At 43.5% G+C, this 22,137-nt stretch overlaps 1 protein-coding gene across 2 annotated transcripts in view; it reads left to right on the forward strand.

Annotated features, from left to right (window-relative positions):
- The window catches only part of LOC146822679 (molybdenum cofactor sulfurase-like), a 1,712,661-nt gene that overhangs the window by 903,872 nt on the left and 786,652 nt on the right, over positions 1 to 22,137 (forward strand). For both annotated transcript variants that reach the window (XM_085606872.1, XM_085606873.1), the window contains exon 6: positions 21,391 to 21,590. In XM_085606872.1, the coding sequence (XP_085462998.1) occupies positions 21,391 to 21,590 (200 nt within the window). The remainder of the gene's footprint in view (positions 1 to 21,390; positions 21,591 to 22,137) is intronic.

Below are 22,137 nucleotides of genomic sequence, written 5' to 3' on the forward strand. Positions count from 1 at the left end.
ACCCCCCACCCACCCACACAGACACTCAGGCACCCAAATAGGTACTCAGACATCCAATCTTTAACCAATATAGACACTCATGTAGCTACTCATCAACTCATGCAGACACTTACACACCAACTGACAGACTGATACAGACATTCACACAGAATAATCACTTACCCATGCATTCACTAAGACACATTTAGTCACTCCCTTATACAGTCACGCACCCATTAAATCATCCATTCAGATACTCATGAACCCACTCATTCTGCAATACACCTTGGCGTGTATATATATATATATATATATATATATATATATATATATATATATATATATTCTTAAACTTTTTTAAAATACTGTCACTTGATAATTTCATCAGTGATGTCATTTGAGATGTCATGAGTGATGTCACTGACCTTGTCATGAGTGATGTAATATGTGACATCATCAGCAGTGCATTGCGGGGGCGCGAGTTATGGTTAATGGTTGAATTTCTCTGGTTTTGTACAAGTGAAATGTTAACCTAACTATAATGTCCCTGTTTTTTGTGTGAATATATATATATATATATATATATATATATATATTTATATATAGTAGTACACAGAAGAAGGCTGGAGCAGAGTTAGATGGTTTTTAAAATGAGAGTCAGTTAGAATGGATGCCACATCCTGGTTTAAAAAAGGGCATATTTGACTGGATGGTGCAGATATGCAGGTAGCTACAATTAGGTAGTGATGTTTATGGAAAAGTAAGTAGGTCTATGATTGGCACTGGCAAAAAAAAAATGTGTAAAGTAATCATGGATATGCTTTTAATTGCAGTCAGAAACACATGCTGCAGTTGAGTTGGACAGTAATGTGCGGCTTCTAGAATGTTTTGTGAACTTGTGAGCTACTGGTTCATGAGGGTGTTTTAAAGGGGGTTGCTATGGAAACTCTGCTAAGAGAGTATGGGGAAGGGCATTAAACAGACTGTAGTCTATTAAAATAACAATGGTTTACACTCATTATGTATTATGGAACCTTTATTTTCTTATTCACATGTATGTAATAAACATTAGAGGAGGTGCAAAGTAGGAAGAGTTCAAAGCTTTATTATGTTTTTTGACTCCCTTAGCTAATCACAAATTGTTTCGCGAAGTTTCATGGGGGCCACGTTGAGGGTCGCAACAAATAAGGAAATATGACTAAAACCAAGATTGGGCTTCTTTACTGTAGTGGAAGAAAGTGTTCAGAAATACTGACCATTGAGAAGTGAGTTAAGAAAAGTAAAATATGAATTGGACATTTTGATTTGCTACCTTCGACAGCATCTCCGAGTGCAAAGTTGAAAAGGTTGCTATTAATAGTTGCTTTGTATGAGAGTGGTATTCCAAATGTATTACATTTTCCCTGAGACTAACTGACAAGACCTGAGAAAAATATCTGATCAACCAACTCAATTTACAGGCATGTAAATTCCAATGTAGTTAAAAAACAATATGATTGTTAAGGTATGTGTATGCATGAAGTTGGTAAAAGTGTGTATGATATATACAAAAGTATTGTGAGTGTATGAGGGGATCTGTGAATGGGTGTTCGTGTGTTTTTGTGAGTTTATGAACGAGTGCGTATGTGTCTTTATGGTTGTGTGATTGAGTATGTGAGTTTCTGGGTCTGAGAGTAGGTGTGTGAGTAGTCCTTTAATCATGTGTTTCCCTGGAACTGTAGAGTGTGCGTGTGTTGTTTTACTGCATGGTCAAAATGGCATTAAAAACTCCTTGTTGGGCTTTAAACTTCTGTTTTACTATGTACTAGATTACCCTTATGTAGGGTGTAGGTAAGTCATAGGGCAGGGAGTTATGTGATTACAGGGTAAGACATGCACTTTAAAGTCTCAGTGAGTCAGATGTGCATGAATGAGTGACTCACTGTTTGTTTGTGTTGAAGACAGCATGTGTGCAGGACTGTATGGGTGGATGAGTGACTGTCTAAATAGTGTCTTTATGAGTAACTACATATGTTTTAAACTAGTATATGTGACTATTGGTGTATATAAGTGAGTATATGTGAGAGTGAGAGATTGGAAGAGTTCCTGTATGAATAAGTATGCGTTTCTATAAGTGATTGTTTAAAAGACTAAGTATGTGTAAGTTTCTGTAGAAGTAAGTGTGGTGGTGTGTGTATAACTGTATACACAAGTAAATGGATGTTTTATTCTTTATTAGCATGAGTGATTGTGTGTGTGAGTAACTCTATGGATGAGTGGCATTGTGTAACAGGATGTATAGGTGTGTGAGTACATGTGATGAGTTGGTACATGTATGAGTGACTGTATAGGACTGTTGGTGAATGAGTGGATGTGTATGTGGATCTTAGAATTACTGAATAGGTTGTTGTAACTGGTATTGGTATGTCCATTGTTTTGAACATTGTAGTTTCTATTTTTGAATGTGTGTATCAAAGGTTATATTAGGGGAAGAGGAGGTCTGCCACTCTATCACAAGGATGATGTCATCAGTGATGTCATCAGTGATGTCATTTGAGATGTCATCAGTGATGTCATGAGTGATGTCACTGACCATGTCATGAGTGATGTAATATGTGACGTCATCAGCAGTGCATTGCGGGCGCGCGAGTTATAGTTAGCTGAACTAACTATAACGGGGGAATTTCAATGGTTTTGAATGAGTGAAAAGTCCAGCTAACTATAACGCCCCTGAAACCTATGGTTTTTTCAGTGAATTTCTAAGGTTTTTTAAATGCTAATTCCTAACTATAACGTGCCTGAAACCTATGGTTTTTTCAGTGTATTTCAAAGGTTTTTTAAATGCTAATTTCTAACTATGCCTACAGAGATAGGACATGTGAAGAAAGAAGGAAAAACGCACAGAAAGAAAAAAAAGAAATATAGAAAGAAGCAACAGAAGTCCTCAAAGACGAAGAAAAGTGCAGGAAGAAGGATAACGTGCAGAAAGAACAAACAGAAGAGCAGAAAGAAGCCTTGTTGCAAAATCATCCTGTACCCTCAACTTTTTCAGATGGATACTGGTGGTAACTGAGTCTGACTAACCAGTCCTAGAGCCAGTGCTGTGTTAAAAGACACTCAGAATACAGTGAAAACACCTACATACACTAGGGAACACTATGAGTTGGGGTCCCACTGTGATCTGCATGACCTCCTCTTTAAGCCCCTAGTATATAATAGGGCAGGGGATTAAAACTACCTCTTAAAATGCGCCACAGGGCGTGTTTGCACACGTCGCCTCAGGCCCCGTCCCCTCACTTCCCCACTGTGAAAACACGCCCTGTGGCTGTTTTAAGTTGGGAGATTAAGTCCCCTTGAATCCTGAGGGTCCCTAGGGTCCAACTAGACCACTAGGTACCTCCAGTAAGCGCCACAGAGCTGCGTTGCAGAGAGATGTAAAAAGGGGCACGGCCTAGACCACCTCCCTGCAACGCAGCGGAGTGGTGCTTACTGGAAGCACCTGGTGGGCTAGTTGGCCCACAGGGTCCCTCAGGATTGAAGGGGAATTATTTCCCCAACTTAAAACGCGTCACAGGGCTTGTTTGCACACGTTAACTCAGGCCCCGTCCCCTCCCTTCACCACTGTGTAAACAAGCCCTGTGGCCGTTTTTAGTTGGGAGATTAAGTTCGTTTGAATCCTGAGGGTCCCTAGGGTCCAACTAGCCCACTAGGTACCTCCAGTATGCGCCACAGAGCTGCGTTGCAGAGAGGTGTACAAAGTGGCACAGCCTGGACCACCTCTCTGCAACGCAGATCAGTGGCGCTTACTGGAAGCACCTGGTGGGCTAGTTAGCCCCCAGGGGCCCTCAGGATTGAAGGGGAATTATTTCCCCAACTTAAAACGCGCCATAGGGCGTGTTTGCACACGTCACCTCAAAGCCCCGTCCCCTTCCTTCCCCACTGTGTAAACATTAGGCCTGGGCAAAATTTTCGTTCCGTTCGCGGAATTTGCGATAATTTGCCATTTCCGGGTTCCGCGGAGAGCGCGGAAATGTCAAAATTTCGGCATTCCGCAGCTTTGCGATAATTTGGTTCTTGCTCGCACTGTAAAATAATACATTCTCGCGCGCGCGCGATCGCCTTACCTGAATCCCCGCGTTCGCCGACAAGTTTTCCCGATCCGGTCGCGTTCTCCATGAGATGTTGTATTGTTTTAGCCATTTGCGCTGTCTCACGACTGTTCGCGTCCGCAGTGACGTCATGCGTCGCGCGATCACGTCTTTTTTCTCGTGATCATGCACCGCGAGACAACTGAAAACAAGATGGCCGCGCCCGCGAGCAACCGCAGGGGTAAGTTAGCGACCCGCAACCATGCAAAAAATATCGTGAACGGGCGGGAAAAAAACTTCCGCATCTTCGCGATATTTCCGCTTGTTTGCGGAGATTTTTAACATTTTCGCGATAATTTGCGAAAGTCGCTTTCGCAAATTCCGCCCACCCCTAGTAAACATGCCCTGTGGCCGTTTTTTAAGTTGGGAGATTAAGTCCCCTTGAATCCTGAGGATCCCTAGGGTTCAAAATAGCCCACTAGGTACGTCCAGTAAGCGCCATTGCAGAGAGGTGTAAAAAGGGGCACGGCCTGCACCACCTCTCTGCAACGCAGAGCAGTGGCACTTACTGGAAGCACCTGGTGGGCTAGTTGGCCCCCAGGGTCCCTCGGGATTGAAAGGGAATTATTTCCCCAACTTAAAACGCGCCACAGGGTGTGTTTGCACACGTCACCTCAGGCCCCGTCCCCTCCCTTCACCACTGTGTAAACGCGCCCTGTGGACGTTCTAAGTTGAGAGATTAAGTCCCTTTGAATCCTAAGGGTCCCTAGGGTCAAACTAGCCCACTAGGTACGTCCAGTAAGCGCCACAGAGCTGCGTTGCATAGAGGTGTAAAAAGTGGCGTGGCCTCACAACACCTGTCTGCAACGCAGCTCCCTGGCGCACACTGGAGAAACCTGTTGGGCTAGTTGGCCCTCAGGGACCCTCAGTATTGAAGGGGAATTAATTCCCCAACTTACAACTGGCCAGGGGGCGCGTTTGCAGAGTGCTGCAAGGAGGGGGCGTGGCCTCCAGCGCGATGCCGGTCTTTTATTTATTTTATTTTTTTAAGAAGGAGGGCTGTGTGGCCCCCCTTCCTTTTCTAATTTACTGGCCCTGGGGACCCCATCCCCCAGGGCCTGCACCCTAATTTTTTTTGTTGAAAAAAATAAATTTGGCCTTCCCAAGGCCTTAATCGGCCCCGGGGACCCCAACCCCCGGGTCATGGCCTTTTTTTTATTTAAATTCTTTAGGAGGGGGCTGCGTTGACCCCCTCCACAGGCCACTTATGGCTCCGGGGACCACATCCCCCGGGGCCGGCCTTTGTTTTTTATTATTTTTTAAATATATATATTTATAGAAACACCTAGGAAATGCTGGACAAACCGTATGTACCTATCACCATGACGATTTGCGTGATATTCATGTATTTACACCGCTAGTGAAGTTCTGACGTGTATGACGCCCTACCGTGCCTAATCCCGGCGCCCCCACCGGTGGGTACTCTCCAAGTAGACACCCTTGTCGTTTATTTATACAAACATGGGTAGCTATTGACGGGCACATTTAATATACACGCACACCAAGCCATTCAAAGGGGATTCGACAAAAATTCAGTAGTTCCTGAGAAAATCAAAAGTAAAATCACATGTATATCTGGGCGGAGCCTAACCACACATCTTATCGTGAGATCTGATTGGCGGTCAGCACTTCATCCAAGAAGTGTTGGCAGCCATCTTGGGACCAATATACATGATAGCACCTCATTAAAAAACATTGCAGTTAATAGAAGGTTGTAAGACTTTAGTTACATTATAAATCATTTGTTGATGGTACCATACTCATTTTAGGAATTGTGGTATGTTCTAAGGTGATTTTACCATGTGAAAAAGCCTTCTGCTGGGATATCATGAATCATGTTTGAGAGAAAACTATTTTCACATGCTTTTCCCACAGAGGTTTGGAAGGTGATCTATAAGCTAAACTGAGAGCATATTTTCTGTAAATTCACATTATCTTTCTTAGTCATGTGAGAATGAAGTCTGACATTCTCAGTAAAACATGTACATCCAACAAGGGCAGAGACTGTCAGCTGATTCCTTTGCGTTCTACTGCAGCTTCTCAGAGTGTTCCAAAGAACAACTAGAGCGCTAACACTCCTACTTATGATAAACGTATGGCACACCTGAAGCCATCTTGATTGGAATAAAGTGGTATCTCTTAAAACATTTAATTTAAAAAGGAACAAAATGAGGGGGTTCATTTTGCCATAGAATGTATGATTAGTGCTGCAGAAAGAAAAATTAGGGCACATTTTGAGAAACTTCTCAAATCCTCTTCTATTTCATTAAAGAATTCTGACATGCAGACTGAAACATACACTTTGAATACCAGCAGCAGACTTCCCTGGTGAGCAGTAGCTTTACTACAGTGATCTAATGAGCAACTAGAGTGCTAACATTCTGAATTTATGGCAAATGTGTGACACATCTGAATGCCTTCTTCATTGAATGAAAGTAAAAAACTGACAGTATGCCTACTGAGGAGACTGTAGTAAATGAGGAAATTAGGAAACTTCATAACAAGTCTCCCAAGATGGCCACCAGAGACAAAAGAGCCCAAATGTAGCACAAATATCCCCGAGATGTAGCCCAAGTATAGCCCAATGACAGAAATCCCAGAGTGTTTTAAAGAACAACTAGAGCGCTAAGAGTCTTACTTATGACAAAAGTATGGCACACCTGAAGCCATCTTGAATGGAATAAAGTGGTAACACTTAAAACATTTAATTTGCAAAGGAACAAAATGAGGGGGTTCATTTTGCCATAGAAATTATGATTAGTGCTGCAGAAAGAAAAATAAGGGCACATTTTGACTTCTCAAATCCTCTTCTATTTCATTAAAAAGTTCTGACATGCAGACTGAAACATGCACTTTGAATACCAGCAGCAGACTTCCCTGGTGAGCAGTAGCTTTACTACAGTGATCTAATGAGGAACTAGAGTGCTACCAATCAGAATTTATGGCAAATGTGTCGCATCTGAATGCCTTCTTGATGGAACCAAAGTAAACAAGCATTGAAAATGCAATAGGTCTCGCCCTCGTTTAAGTTAAAGCAATTCTGTTTGTAATTGGGTGGCTTTTTAGCTTTGCTTTTATTAGTGTTTTTCAAAATTTCATGTACATAACATGCATATATGTATATGTATGCATGCATTTATATTTGTATGTATATAGATATGCAGATTATATATGTATGTATATATATATACACATACATATATATAAATGCATATGCATATATGTGCATATGTGTGCGTCTAGAGAGAGGTAGAGCGGTAGAGGTGTAGAGGTAGAGACGTAGAGGTAGAGAGGTAGAGAGTAGTAGAGAGAGAGGTAGAGAGACGTAGAGAGGTAGAGAGTAGAGGATGAGTAAGTAGGAGAGAGTAGTAGAGTGAGTAGTAGAGAGTGAGTAGTAGAGAGTATTAGAGAGTGAGAAGTAGAGATTAGTAAAGAGAGAGTAGTAGAGTGAGCAGTAGAGAGTGAGTAGTAGAGAGCTGTAGAGAGTGAGTATTAGAGAGTGAGTAGTAGAGAGTAGTAGAGAGTGAGTTGTGGAGACTGAGTAGCAGAGAGAGAGTAGTAGAGAATGAGTAGTAGAGTGAGTAATAGATAGTAGAGAGAGAGTAGTAGAGAGTGAGTAGTAGAGAGTAGTAGAGAGTAGTAGAGAGTGAGTAGTAGAGAGTGAGTAGTAGAGCGAGAGTAGTAGAGAGTGAGTACTAGAGAGTAGTAGAGAGTGAGTATTAGAGAGTAGAAGAGACTGAGTAGTAGAGAGAGTAGTAGTAGACAGTGTGTAGTAGAGCATGAGTAGTAGAGAGTGAGTAGTAGAGAGTGAGTAGTAGAGAGTGAGTAGTTGAGAGTGAGTAGTAGAGAGTGAGTAGTAGAGAGTAGTAGAGAGTCAGTAGTAGAGTAGTAGAGAGTAGTCAGTCAGTGTCAGTCAGTCAGTGTCAGTCAGTCAGTGTCAGTCAGTGTCAGTGTCAGTCAATCTGTGTCAGTCAGTGTCAATCAGTCAGTGTCAGTCAGTCAGTCAGCTAGAGCAGCTCTGCTGACCTGGTTCTCTGGCTCTAAAGCAGCTCTGCTGACCTGGTTCTCTCTCTCTAAAGCAGCTCTGCTGACCTGGTTTCTCTGGCTCTACAGCAGGTCTGCTGACCTGGTTCTCTGGCTCTAGAGCAGCTCTGCTGACCTAGTTCTTATGCTACAGAGCAGCTCTGCTGATCTAGTTCTTTGGCTCTACAACAGCTCTGCTGACCTGGTTCTCTGGCTCTAAAGCAGCTCTGCTGACCCAGTTATATGGCTCTGAAGCAGTTTTGCTGACATGGTTCTCTGGCTCTAGAGCAGCCCTGCTGACCTGGTTCTCTCCCTCTAAAGCAGCTCTACTGACCTGGTTTCTCTGGCTCTGCAGCAGCTCTGCAGACCTGGTTCTCTGGCTCTAGAGCGGCTCTGTTGACCTGGTTCTTAGGCTCTAGAGCAGCTCTACTGACCTGGTTCTCTGGCTCTAAAGCAGCTCTGCTGACCTGGTTCTATGGCTCTAAAGCAGCTCTGCTGATTCGGTTCTCTGGCTCTAAAGCAGCTCTGCTGGCCTGGTTCTCTGGCTCTAAAGCAGCTCTGCTGACCTGGTTCTCTCCCTCTAAAGCAGCTCTGCTGACCTGGTTTCTCTGGCTCTACAGCAGCTCTGCTGACCTGGTTCTCTGGCTCTACAGCAGCTCTGCTGACCTGGTTTTCTGCACTCACGATGCACGCACACTACTTAGCGAAAATATATTTAAAAATAATATAAGTTTATTATAAGTACAAATATATTATTTTGATGAATATCTTACAGAATCTCTTGCCTTAATATGTATATTAAAGACACATACATATCATTTTGGAACATAATTTTTTTGTGCGGGAGTCGCGCACCCAGCGCGCCCCAGCACGTATATGATGTCACGCGGGACCCGCAACTGCGCAAACATCTCGTACCGTAATGCGCATGTGTCGCAAATGCGCGGGAGCAGGAGTCGCAGACTGGTCGCATACCAATCGCGCATATCACGCGATATTAAATGTATATGATGTAACTGAAAAACATGCAGCCGTCGCACACCATACGTGGATCCTTCATTACTTTTCTAAAATGGCGGCTAGAATGCGCGCACCCACCGTGATGTGTACACTTTGAGTGCGCTACTCTGAAAAAAAATTGGATTTTTTTTTAAAGAAAATAATATAAATGTATTAAAATAAAAAATGAAAACAAGAAAATTAATCAATATTTCAGTTTTAATAAAAAAAACAATTTTTGTTGCAATTTTTAGAAAAATATTTAATGTTATTTAATGAATAAAATATTAATAAATAAACAGTTAAAAAACTGTAGAAAATCAGTACAAAAAATAGATATAACTACTATCACACTTCAAAGTTAGCATTTAAAAAACCTTTGAAATTCACAAAAAAAAACATAGGTTTCAGAGACGTTATAGTTAGAAATTAGCATTTAAAAAACCTTAGTCATTCACAGAAAAAACCATAGGTTTCAGGGGTGTCATAGTTAGCTGCCCATTTCACTCATACAAAACCATAGAAATTCCTCCGTTATAGTTAGATCAGCTAACTATAACTCACGCGCCCGCAATGCACTGCTGATGATGTCACATATTGCATCATTCATGACATGGTCAGTGACATCACTGATGACATCACTGATGACATCTCAAATGACATCACTGATGACATCATCCACTTGACAATCTGATACACCTCATCATCCACTAGTATAACCTTTCATCACTCACTGTAAAATACAGAGTACCATATTTGAAACCATTGACACACCAATACCAGTTACTACATACCCACTCACTGATTCCTAAGTCTACACATACAACTACCCATTCAACAACAGAATCATCTATACATGCAGTCATTAATTAATAAAACACTATCAAATGCACTTATACACATATATAGACATTGACACATCAGCAGTCATCTTAGTCAGTTATGCAGTCATCCTACTCACTCATGAAAAAAATGTATCGCACTTAAATTTACTCACACAATTATCCAACAACACCTCATTTATTCAAACACATAGTAACTCATCGTTAATATGTTAAAAAAGCACCATTACAATTATACACTCATTCATATAGTTACTCTCACAATCACTGACTCTTACACATACTTATTTATATACACCAACTCACATACAATGCCTTTTATTTTTTTACTTTGTTGAAGATGTACAACTAAAACATATATTCGCTCACCAACACACAAATAAATACACTTAGTAACCCAAACAACTATTTCCATATGCACTCTTAAACCCCTACACCTAGTAAATCAACCATTCACACATCTATGCATAGAGTTACACACACCCCATCCAACCACACACAAACTCAGTGTCCCATATAAATACTCACCCAACTAATCAATAACTAATATACACACTCATGTAGTTAGTGACCAACTGATGCAGCATGTTATACAACAACAGAGACAGTGCTGCACACATTCACATAGTTTAGTTACTAATCCATGTATTAAGTGAGACACTTTTAATTACTCACTGAAAAAGACAGTCAGACAGCTACTAAATCCTCCATCTAGACAGTTATATATCCACTCAATCTTCAATACAGATTGGTATATATATAATACATATTTAAATTTCAAACTAAACCACATTCAGTGGATGATGTCATCAGTGATGTCATTTGAGATGTCATCAGTGATTTCATCAGTGATGTCACTGACATGTCATGAATGATGCAATATGTGACATCATCAGCAGTGCATTGCGGGCGCGTGAGTTATAGTTAGCAGAACTAACTATAACGGAGGAATTTCTATGGTTTTGTATGAGTGAAATGGGCAGCTAACTATAACACCCCTGAAACCTATGGTTTTTTCTGTGAATTATATATATATTCACTGAAAAAAACATAAGTTTCACACATGTTATAGTTAGCTGGACATTTCACTCGTAAAAAACCATTGAAATTCCCCCGTTATTGTTAGTTCAGCTAAATATAACTCGCGCGACCGCAATCCACTGCTGATGACGTCACATATTACATCACTGTATTCACTAAGATACTGTTAATAAGTCAGTTATACAATTAATTTTACAAAAAAAAACATCCATTTAGACACTTATTTACCCATTTATTCTTCCATTAACCTTTAGATATAAATATATAAAAAATATTTATTTTTCAGAAAGACACATATTCACTGGATGATGTCATCAGTGATGTAATATGTGACGTCATCAGCAGTGGATTGCGGTCGCGCAAGTTATATTTAGCTGAACTAACTATAACGGGGGAATTTCAATGGTTTTTTACGAGTGAAATGTCCAGCTAACTATAACATGTGTGAAACCTATGGTTTTTTCAGTGAATTTGCAAGGTTTTTTAAATGCTAATTCCTAACTATAACGTGTGTGAAACCTATGTTTTTTTAAGTGAATTTGTAAGGTTTTTTAAATGCTAATTCCTAACTATAATGTGTGTGAAACCTATGTTTTTTTAGTGAATTTGTAAGGTCTTTTAAATGCTAATTTATGTATGTATTATTATATTTTTTATATATTTATTTTACAATAAACTACCTATGTATATAGTTATAGATTGACTGTATCCTGTAATATGGAATGGCTCAGCTCTTTTTTTTTTTAATTTGGATAAAGTTTAACAGCATAGTTAATATCTTCTATAAACTTATAAACAGTTTAAAATGTTTTTTGTTTTTTTAAGGGTTTTTCACCATGCGCGCACCGTGCGCGCACCCCGCGATTTTTTGAAAAAAAATAAAATGTTTTTTTCACCCTTCGGGGTCCTTCAGTGACCCCCTGACAAAGGCTAGGGGGTCAGGAACTCTCTACCCTGCCCCCTTTTCACGTTCTCCACCTTTCTTTTTCACTGTCACGCACAAAATGGCGTCCGACACTTCCTGATTTCAACCGATTCGAATGTTGACTGACATCTAACCACCAATCAGAATTACGCTCGCGCACATTTGGTGCGCGCATATAGATATTTATGTACTTTTAACTGCAATTTTCTCAGGAACTACTGAACAGATTGAGACCATATATGCAAAAGGCACATGCCTGACCTGATGACTACCTCTTTGCCAAATTTCAAGTAATTCTGTTCAGCCGTTCGGGCTGTACCTTCGACTAAAGGTCCTATGGGAAAATGCATGGGGAAAACGCGTTTTGGGACCCCCCTTTTTTCTCAGCCCCCGCTTGACGAATCACCCCAAGACTTTCAGGGTAGGAGCTGAGCGGAGCGCCACATTAGTTTTGAAAATTTCACGAAGATAAGTCAACCAGCGCCAAAGTTATTCAAAATAGAATTTTCAGATTTCCTATGGGAACTCGGTCCTAACTATAACTATCTACTGGCGACCGCCAGTAGATAATACATATATATATATATATATATATATATATATATATATGTATATATATATATTCTATGCAAAAGTCTGAAACAGAAAATAGGGATTTTGCAAACTGAGGAATTATACACATTTACAGGGACATTCACTACTATGTCGTTCAAAGAAAGTGTTTCAAAGCAGCTTCTATTATTTCATAGTGTTAGCTGTTCATCACTCTAAAATGTGATATTTAGTTGAGAGGCTTTATTATGTCAAAACGCCTGCCCTATGATTGGGAGGAATTAATAGAGCTTTTTTGCATGGTAAAGTGGCAGAGGTAGAAAACGTTTGTGAAGATGTTCAGTCAATGAGGAGTTGGTATGTGCAGCTCTAGACAACAGGACCCAGGTATTAGTGTTGGTAACTTTACAGATGAAGTTAGGAAGTTTAACAGTTTGTTCTGAGAAACCAAACAATATTTGTATTTGTTATCAACGCATTCACTACAAAAGCCAAACTTACAATGTAGCTGTATTCTCAAAAACTGAACAGACGAACAGAGATAAGTGGCAAGAATTTGCTGTTTAATTATTTGTAAAGGAAAGCTTTGAGTTGTCCACACAGAAATATGTAAGTTCTGCTATGGCAAGTTTGAGGATAACAAAATGCCAGCTAGAGCAGTACATAACAAGTTAGAATTAGCATCTATTCCACAGGAACTATGAGAGTTAAATGTTTATGGATCAATTCTCATACAATGTTGAGACGTCAGGCCCATTTAAGTTAGCAAGGTATTCAGGTGGAAACTGGGGTGCCGGTGATTCCACCTGGAGACAGTTGAGCTGTAATTGTACTGACTGGAGGTGGATGCCAATAAATACTTGAATTTACAAGTGCCTTAAAGTCAAGTGGCAACAAGCGGGTGCATCCACCTCACCTTCTGAACCCTTTGTACTGTTTGGTGAACCATTTTACAACACCCTTGTGTTAGGTGGTGAGGATGACATTTTAATTAAAACAATTTTCGATAGTTATGCCAAACTTGCTATGTATGGAAGATATGGTGATTTACTTATTATTTCTCTAATTTTGATCTGTGGGAACTAGTCTTTGCTCAAGTGTTTAAGTTTAGGAGCGTGATCACCTACTGTTTTCTTGGCAGCATGTGGGCATCACATAAAATTGACCCATGAGTCCGCAAGGATGACGGCAGCTATTTTGTGTGCATTGTTGCTGTCCTCAGCGTGTGATGTTGATGTTTCATCATCATTATTATGTCGTTATGTGGGGAACACTAGACTGCTGACGTGCTGTGAAATTCGACGCATGCAAATGCTGAGGAAGTGCCTGGCAACACGGTGCATGGCAGAATCTGCCAATGCGAGGCACAACTGACCCTAGCAAAGCGGCGGCCATTTGATTTTGTGAATCCTGTGAATTTCTCAGTAAATCCACAAAAGGAAAGGCATTTGGTTAGCAGATTGTGGAGATTCCCACACCATCTTTACTTCTTTTTTTTGTGTGTGGAAGGTTTTCCTTCCTTTTCATCCAGAAGCCTTCACTATTAATTTTTTCCATTTTTGGTGGGTGTTCTGGTCCCATCTGGGACACCAACAGATTTATTTTGGCTTTGGAGCCACTATGGGGGTCCAGGGGCCCGCTGCCCTGCTGGCTTCCTGCAAGTGACCTCATTTCACAAGGCTACATGGGAGCCTGCCTTTTTTTAAACTTAATTCAAGGGTGCAAATGCACTCTCAGGGCACATTACTGCATAGTTTACGTTGGAGTCTGTAGGGGGAGCTTCAAGGCACCCAAAGTGCCACCAGATCCTCTACTTGCACCCATACTGGTTGCAGCAGGAGCCATCATTGCTCCCACCCTTCTGGAGCAGCCTTCTGTTGCTCCCGCTGGGCGGGAGCCATTTTGGGTTTTTACCCTGCCCGAGAGCACGGGCAGGGAAAACGGTGCAATTTTGTGCTCCCGCCGGATGGTACAACATTACGCTTTCTCTGCCCATGCTCTCGGACAGGAAAAAGATGGTGTTCTGTGAATTGGGGTCCCCTAGACACCATCCCTGAACCGACCCTATGGGTTGGATCCCCTGGGTCAATAGAATGGCTCTCAGAGGGGGGCAATGCGCACTTACCCATTTTCGAAGTTACAGCATCCTCTGCTTTTTGAAAATGTCCACTCCTGGGGATGGGTATGTGAATGGGTATGTGAGGGGTGGTGTGGGGGTGGGTGTAGGTGTATGAGAGGTTATATGGGGTCTGAGTGGGTGTGTGGAGTGGTTCTGTGGATGATGCCATCAGTGATGTCACTGACCATGTCATGAGTGTTTGCATTGGCTGACTCTAGGGAGGGGGGACACGAAGCCCCCCTCCAGTATTAGATAATATGTAGGCCCCAGGGAGAGGGTGGTCCCTGGGGTCCAGAGGGGTCGTGCAGCCTCCAGCAATTTGTAAAATGTATTGCCTCAGAGAGGTGGACGTCCCCGGAGCTTGTAGTAAGCCAAGGAGGGGGATCCGCACAGCCCCCTCCATTATTTAAATGAAAGCTAGGGAAGGGAGTGGTCCACAGGCTGTGAGGAAGCCTAGGAGAGGGATTCGAGCAGCCCCCCTCCATTATGAAAATAGAGCCCTTTGGAGGTGGGGTCTCTGGGGCTCTAAGAGCCTTAGGAGGGGCCTGTACCCACTCTCCATCTCTAATAAAATGCCCCTGGTACCTGGCACACCTAGGGCCATTTTTAAAACAAGTTTGGGAGCCTGCGCTAGTTTCTTTTTTTTTTTAGCCTTTAATCCGCAAATTTGGCTGCAATTTTTTTTTTTTTAATGCATTTTTGGCCAAATTAGGGGTCATGATATTTCTACCCTGCTCCCTTTTCTTTTTTGTAGCACTTTTTTTGTGAGAAGCTGAGTCCCAGGATGGATGCCAACACATCTTGGTTGAAGTGTTGGCAACCAGTCAGAGCTCTGCACAAGCTCGTTATTATTTGCGAATTAGCTGCAATCGTAGCCATTTGGGGTTTTTACCCTGCCCGAGAGCACGGGAAGGGAAAATGGTTTGTGCTCCCACCCTGTGGGAGCAGTTTTGTGCTCCCGCTGAATGGTACAACATTACGCTTTCTCTGCCGATGCTCTTGGACAGAAAAAAGATGGTGTCCTGTGAGTTGGGGACCCCTAGACACCATCACTGAACCGACCCTATGGGTTGGATCCCCTGGGGCAATAAAATGGCTCTCAGAGGGGGGCAATGCGCACTTACCCATTTTCGAAGTTACGGCATCCTCTGCTTTTTGAAAATGTCCGCACCTGGGGGATGGAGTCCCTGGGCCTTTCCAAAATCAGGGAGGCAGGCCACACTCCTCCCTCTTTTGTTTTGTATGCAACCCCAGGAGCTGGGTTCTCTGGTGCCTTTTCAGGTTCAGGGAGGGAGGCCATGCACAACCCTCTCCTTTATGACAATGTCCCCAATGGGAGATGATGTCCCCGGGGCCTCCCAGAGACTCAGAGAGGGGTTTCACACCGCCCCTTCCCTAACTGCTTCCGACGGGGCCCTGCAATACCCGGGGGTATTTATTTTTGTAGCACAGGAGCTTGCGCTTTATTGATTTTTGCCACAGATTTGCAGATCCTCCGCAAATTCACATCAAAATGACTTTCATTTCTGGATGCCTGGATTTAGAATTTGCCTGTCTGACTGCCATGCTGTAAGTGTAGCGTTATCCCCAAGTATGTCATAGCAAGTATAGCTAGTGTGCTCAATTAACAGTTTCCTGTCACATAGGTGGGTACTTTTCACCCATAGAAGCTCTGGTGGGCATGCCATCACAAAAATGGGTGCTGGAATTATACCCCACATTTTCAACACTTACTTTAAAAATGTCCGTGACATGTTGGGACTTTTATCCCTGCACTTCAAGGACAGCAACCCCACACTTCGACCTCTTGTAGTTCCCTCTGCATATCAAGAACATTTTCACAGTTTTCTTTGAAAGATGCCATAATTTAAGTGACGGTTTTTGAACAGAAGAAACTGCACCATAAGTGGAAGTGGAGAATGCCCAGTGTACCCACCAACCAGGGCTTTAAGTGGGATGAAAAAACTGGGGGGTCTCTCAAAGGGGTGTGGCCAATGTAATTAAGGGCATGGCTTAAAAAACATAAACTAAAAATCTGTGCTTAGCATAGTGTGGTGCCCGACTTGTATTTTGCTGTTTCTGTTATTGCATCCAGATATATGATACAACAAGTAACATCATACCTACAACAAGCCAGGCCTATTGGCTTTGTCAATGTTCATTAGTTGCATAAGATAAATAAGCAGAAACTATGGCTTGTATTTAATATTGAACAAGCTTCCACTTAAATCCCTGATGACACCACAACAATGTTGCTGCTCCTGAGTTTCAAAAAGAGAAGGGAAATCCAGAGAGAAAATGACTCCCCTTCCCCTATCGCGATTTATTTATTTATTTATTTATTATGCAACTTATAACGCGCAGACTAAACCCGAAGGTATCAAGGCGCCTATCAAAATCAATAAACAATAAACAGAATATACAAAGCACCACTACGGGAATGCACGTGTAAAAAGGTGAGTCTTAAGCGCAGATCTAAAAGTTTGCAGAGAGGGACTGGATCTTCCTTCCAAAGGGAGGGCATTCCACCACTTAGGTGCCAGGAAGGAAAAGGCCTTACCTCCCCATCTTGCTTTTCTGACACGAGGTACAGAGAGGAGAAGTTTGTGACTGGAGCGAAGATTTCTACTGGGGTTATGCCGAGAAAGAATGGATCCCATGCTTGTAGGGCTGGGTTTAGCTAAGGCTTTATACACCAGGCACATGGATTTGAAAAGGATCCGGTATTCAACGGGGAGCCAGTGCAGTTGTTTTCGGGCTTCGGTGGCAGAGGCACGTTTTGGTAGGTCAAGAGCAAATCTCGCTGCCGCGTTCTGGACCACCTGCAAGCGCTGTAGAAGACTCTTGTTCAGCCCTGCATACAGCGCATTGCAGTAATCCAGTCGCGAACCCAAAAGAGCAACAGCAAGTTGCTTTCTTGCCTGGGGTGACAAAAAGTGCCTGATTTTCCTCAGAATGTGGATAATCCCCCAGCAGGTCGAAACAGTCCTGTTGACCTGTTGGCACATACTAAGGTTGGGGTCGATCATAACTCCCAGGTTTTTTGCTGACAAGGTGGGCTCGGGACATACGCCCAGCGAGTTCGGCCACCACTCCGCCGACCAGATCGGTTCCTTTCCTCCAAAGACCATCACCTCCGTCTTCTCCCCATTCAGTTTTAGTGAATTGTGGATCATCCACTGGCCAACTGCCTCCATGCAAGATCTAAAATTGGCGGCAGTTGATGTAGCTGGCTGGGAGAGAGAGACTAAGATCTGGGTGTCGTCCGCGTAAGAAACTACCTCCATCCCAAAAGATCTAATGAGTCTGGCAAGGGGGGTCACATAGATATTAAAAAGGGTAGGACTGAGCGCTGACCCTTGAGGGACCCCACATTGCACAGACAGGGATGGAGATAGAAACGATCCCAGCATTATCCTTTGTTCTCTATGGTCGAGAAAAGAGGAAAGAAGTCCCAGAGCAGGCCCGCGGACCCCAATCTCCCTCAGGCGAGATGTTAACACCACAGGAGACAGGGTATCGAAGGCCGCTGTGAGGTCTAGAAGGATCAGGAGGGAGGTCTGACCCTCATCAACTCTAGTGCGGATGATATCCAGCACTATGGTGAGGGCAGACTCAGTGCTGTGTTCCCTCCTGAAACCATGCTGGGAGAGATCCAAACAGCCCGAGCTCTCCACAAATGCAGCCAGATGTTTATTTAGATGGGCTTCGAGCATCTTTGCGGGAGCCGGGAGCAGTGAGATGGGGCGAAAGTTCTTTAACACCCCGGGGTCCAGAGAAGGCTTTTTAAGCAAAGGTTTTACAACAGCATTCTTCCACTGCTGGGGAAAAATGCCTTCCTTCATCGCTCTGTTCATGATGTCAACCAGAGGAGGAAGGAGAGATTCTCTGCACTGCTTGAGGATCTTTAGCGGGCAGACATCCAACGGAGAGCCAGATTTGGTTATATCAAGCAGGATTTCAAGATCCTGACAGGAAAGGGGAGGAAAGGAAATCAAATCCTGATGTTGAGAGGATTCAGCAACACTGGGCTCAGGGAGAGCAGGCAGCAAAGGAACGGCGGTCAGGGATTTTTGGACCTCCAGAGCAGCATAGATGTCGGCGATTTTTGACTGGAAAAAGACGGCTATCTTGTTGCACAGGTCCTGAGAGGCAACCACAGGATCCGGTGTCTGAAGGGTCGTAAGGGAATCGACAATCCTAAAGAGTTCTCTAGGAGATGACAATGAGGAGGTGAGTGCCGTGAAGTATTCCTGCTTGGTCTTAATAACTTCCAGTTTGTAATTTTTAAGCAGGACCCTATGGGCTTCTCTATCCTTAGGGGCCCAACTAGAGTGCCATAAGCGTTCCTGCCTTCTTACTTCCTGTCTCCGAAGCCGGAGCTGTTCGGAGAACCAGGGAGCTGAAGGTCTTTTCCTAGCAGAATAGCAAGACCTTGCAGGAGCAAGTTCCTCTAAGGCCTCAAAAATGGTATTTTCAAATATAGAGACCGCAGTGGAGGTATCTGCCTCCTGAGGAATGGACAGACTGGTTGTCCATGGATGGAGGGAATCTTCCCTGATCTTTTTGAGGTTCCTTCGCACTTCCATGGTGCTCGAGGCCCTTCTAATATAGCCCCGTGAGGGATACATCATATTAAAGGGAACGGCCAGATGGTCCGACCAGGAGAGATGGAAGGGGCTGGCAGCTGTCAGCCTAGGGTCGTTAGAGAAGATGCCATCGAGCGTGTGCCCCGCTCGGTGGGTGGGACCGTTCACCAGCTGGGTGAGTCCGCAGGCTGACATTATTTCTACCAGGGAGATAGTGTCGTGAGCCTCCAATAGCTCAAGGTGGAAATTGAAATCACCTAGAATGGTCAGATTTTGTCGGCCAAAATAGGGTTCCAGAACCTGCATCAATTTCAGCCCAAATCCTGCTCTTGGGCCAGGGGGGCGATAGACCAAGATTCCATTAAATGCTGGATTAGCAGAATCGGAGAGGGAAAAATATGGGACCTGGAATGTGTCCTTGGGGTCAGAAAGGGGTATAGTGTGGCAGTGAAATTTGTCCTGATATAAAATAGCCAGACCACCGCCAACACGGCCTAATCTGTCAAATCGAGTTAGGCAGTAACCCTCAGGGACCGCTTCAACCAGATCAGGACCCGAGGAGTCTTTGGCCCAGGTCTCCGTAATAAAAACCCAAGAAGGTGTTTTATCTAAGACCAGTTCCTTGAATACAATGTTATTTTTAATGAGCGAGCGAGCATTGAGAAGAAGACAGGACTCGCTGAGATTTTTAGGTGTTGATAAAGAGCGAGGCTCCGGAGGAGCAGAGGAAAGAGAAAGCAGAGGCTCATCTGCATCAATCGGAAAGCACGCACAGCTAGGACATGTCAAATAATCCTCAGGTCTGTAGCGATGTGAGCAAGGGGTAGGGGCGGGCTTAAGCCGCAGCATTTCCCTTAAAGAGTATTTCAGGACAGGGGCGCCTGCCTTGTAATGGCCAGTGGTCCAGCCGTCCAGCCCGTCCTCAGCGCGGACGGGCGCAGACGGGCAGGACTCAGGCACGACTCCAGCGCAGGTTCGGCGCGTCCACTGAACGCGTCCGCTGCGCGGAGGCATTGCCTTCCGTTTTTATAGTGGCCAATAGAGAGCGTGGAAACGCTGCCCCAAACCAAGATGGCCGCCAAAGTCGATTCTACCTGGCCGAGGCTCGGCTATCTGAGCATCCAAATCGGCTGAGGGTGATCCGAGTATCAGGGTGAGTGCTAAGTTAAACAAGCGGGGGGCAGGGGGATAATTTCTGCCACTTTTACATCAAACAGAGTAAATCAGTCACAATTACTAAACAGTGCAGCTAAGCTTCGTTTTTCAAGCCAAGTACAGTGGAGTTAAGAGCTAAAAATACGGCGAGGTTTTAAAAGGTGCAAAACGAAATTATAATCAAACAAATAAAGCAGCAACCTCCCGGCTTCCGCCTCAGGAGGGGATTAAATGCACAGCGAAATAGGAGTGCTTGATAAGGGATGTCCTTTTATAGTGGCCAATAGAGAGCGTGGAAACGCTGCCCCAAACCAAGATGGCCGCCAAAGTCGATTCTACCTGGCCGAGGCTCGGCTATCTGAGCATCCAAATCGGCTGAGGGTGATCCGAGTATCAGGGTGAGTGCTAAGTTAAACAAGCGGGGGGCAGGGGGATAATTTCTGCCACTTTTACATCAAACAGAGTAAATCAGTCACAATTACTAGACAGTGCAGCTAAGCTTCGTTTTTCAAGCCAAGTACAGTGGAGTTAAGAGCTAAAAATACGGCGAGGTTTTAAAAGGTGCAAAACGAAATTATAATCAAACAAATAAAGCAGCAACCTCCCGGCTTCCGCCTCAGGAGGGGATTAAATGCACATCGCGATCACCTGGCATGACGCATGCCGTAACTTCTCCACTAGTGAGAAGTGAGCAGTGTGAGCAGCGCACATCGATGTGCCTGCAGTCTCTAAAAAAATGGACCGCCTGTGCAGGGCACAAAACAGAGCCGTTTCGGGGCCCCCTTGGCATGATTGCCACAACATTGGTGCTCCCAATGGTGCGGCCTGTGGAAGATTTGCTACTGGGAACATTGTGTTGAGGGCATATTGGACTTCCACCTTTAAATCATGTGCTTAGATTACAATGTTTTTTTGCTTCATTTACCTACCATCGCATGCTTGCAGATTTCAGGTTTGGCTTGTGATATAGCAGCCCAGTATCTAAAAATACTAAATACATGACAAATGCTTATAAAACATTTGCTCTTTTCTTTTGCAGGTGGAATGAAGAACATTCAGGATCATACGTTTGCTTTGGCGAGCTACACCTGCTCCGTTCTATCTACTCTACGGTATGCTAATGGGGCTCCTGCCGTGCAGATGTACAACAGTGCAGAATTCAAGAGTGCTGATCTGCAAGGACCAATTATTAATTTCAACATGCTGGATGAAAACGGAGACATTATAGGCTACTCTCAGGTACAGGCTACATACAGCCTTCATCATTCCAAGGTCACTGTTCTGATAGCTCACTGATGTTTCTTATTTGTGTCCGGTATATATTCCATTCGGGAGTCTATACATTAGGTACATGCAGTGGTGCAGGAAGGGGGGTGCGGTGGATGCGGGCCGCCCTGGGTGTCATCACTGAGGGGAGTGACAAAATGGCAAAAATTTGTGTTTTTAAAATTAAAAAAAAAAATTGAGTCTCACAACACAAGTCAACATAATATGTATTGAAACTTTTTAGTTCAGTCAACAAACGCAACGAAACGTGGCTGAACTCGATTCTGTGTAGTGTAGAGCCTATGGATAAGGAAGGGGAGGGGGTGTTTCTTTCCTCCAAAGTCTGTCTCTGCAGTTTGTACTCAAGCGAGACGTAAACAACCGGTGACTCATCATCACTCAACCCGCAACCAATCCTATCCGCTGCCGTGCCGGTCAGTCACCCGAGGTTATTCTATTGAGTTAGTTGTGCATTATTACTGAAGCTTATGTGCCGTGCTGAATTTATTTTTGTTACATT

Source organism: Triturus cristatus, chromosome 5_2 (genome assembly GCF_964204655.1).
Source record: "Triturus cristatus chromosome 5_2, aTriCri1.1, whole genome shotgun sequence".
NCBI lineage: Eukaryota > Metazoa > Chordata > Amphibia > Caudata > Salamandridae > Triturus > Triturus cristatus.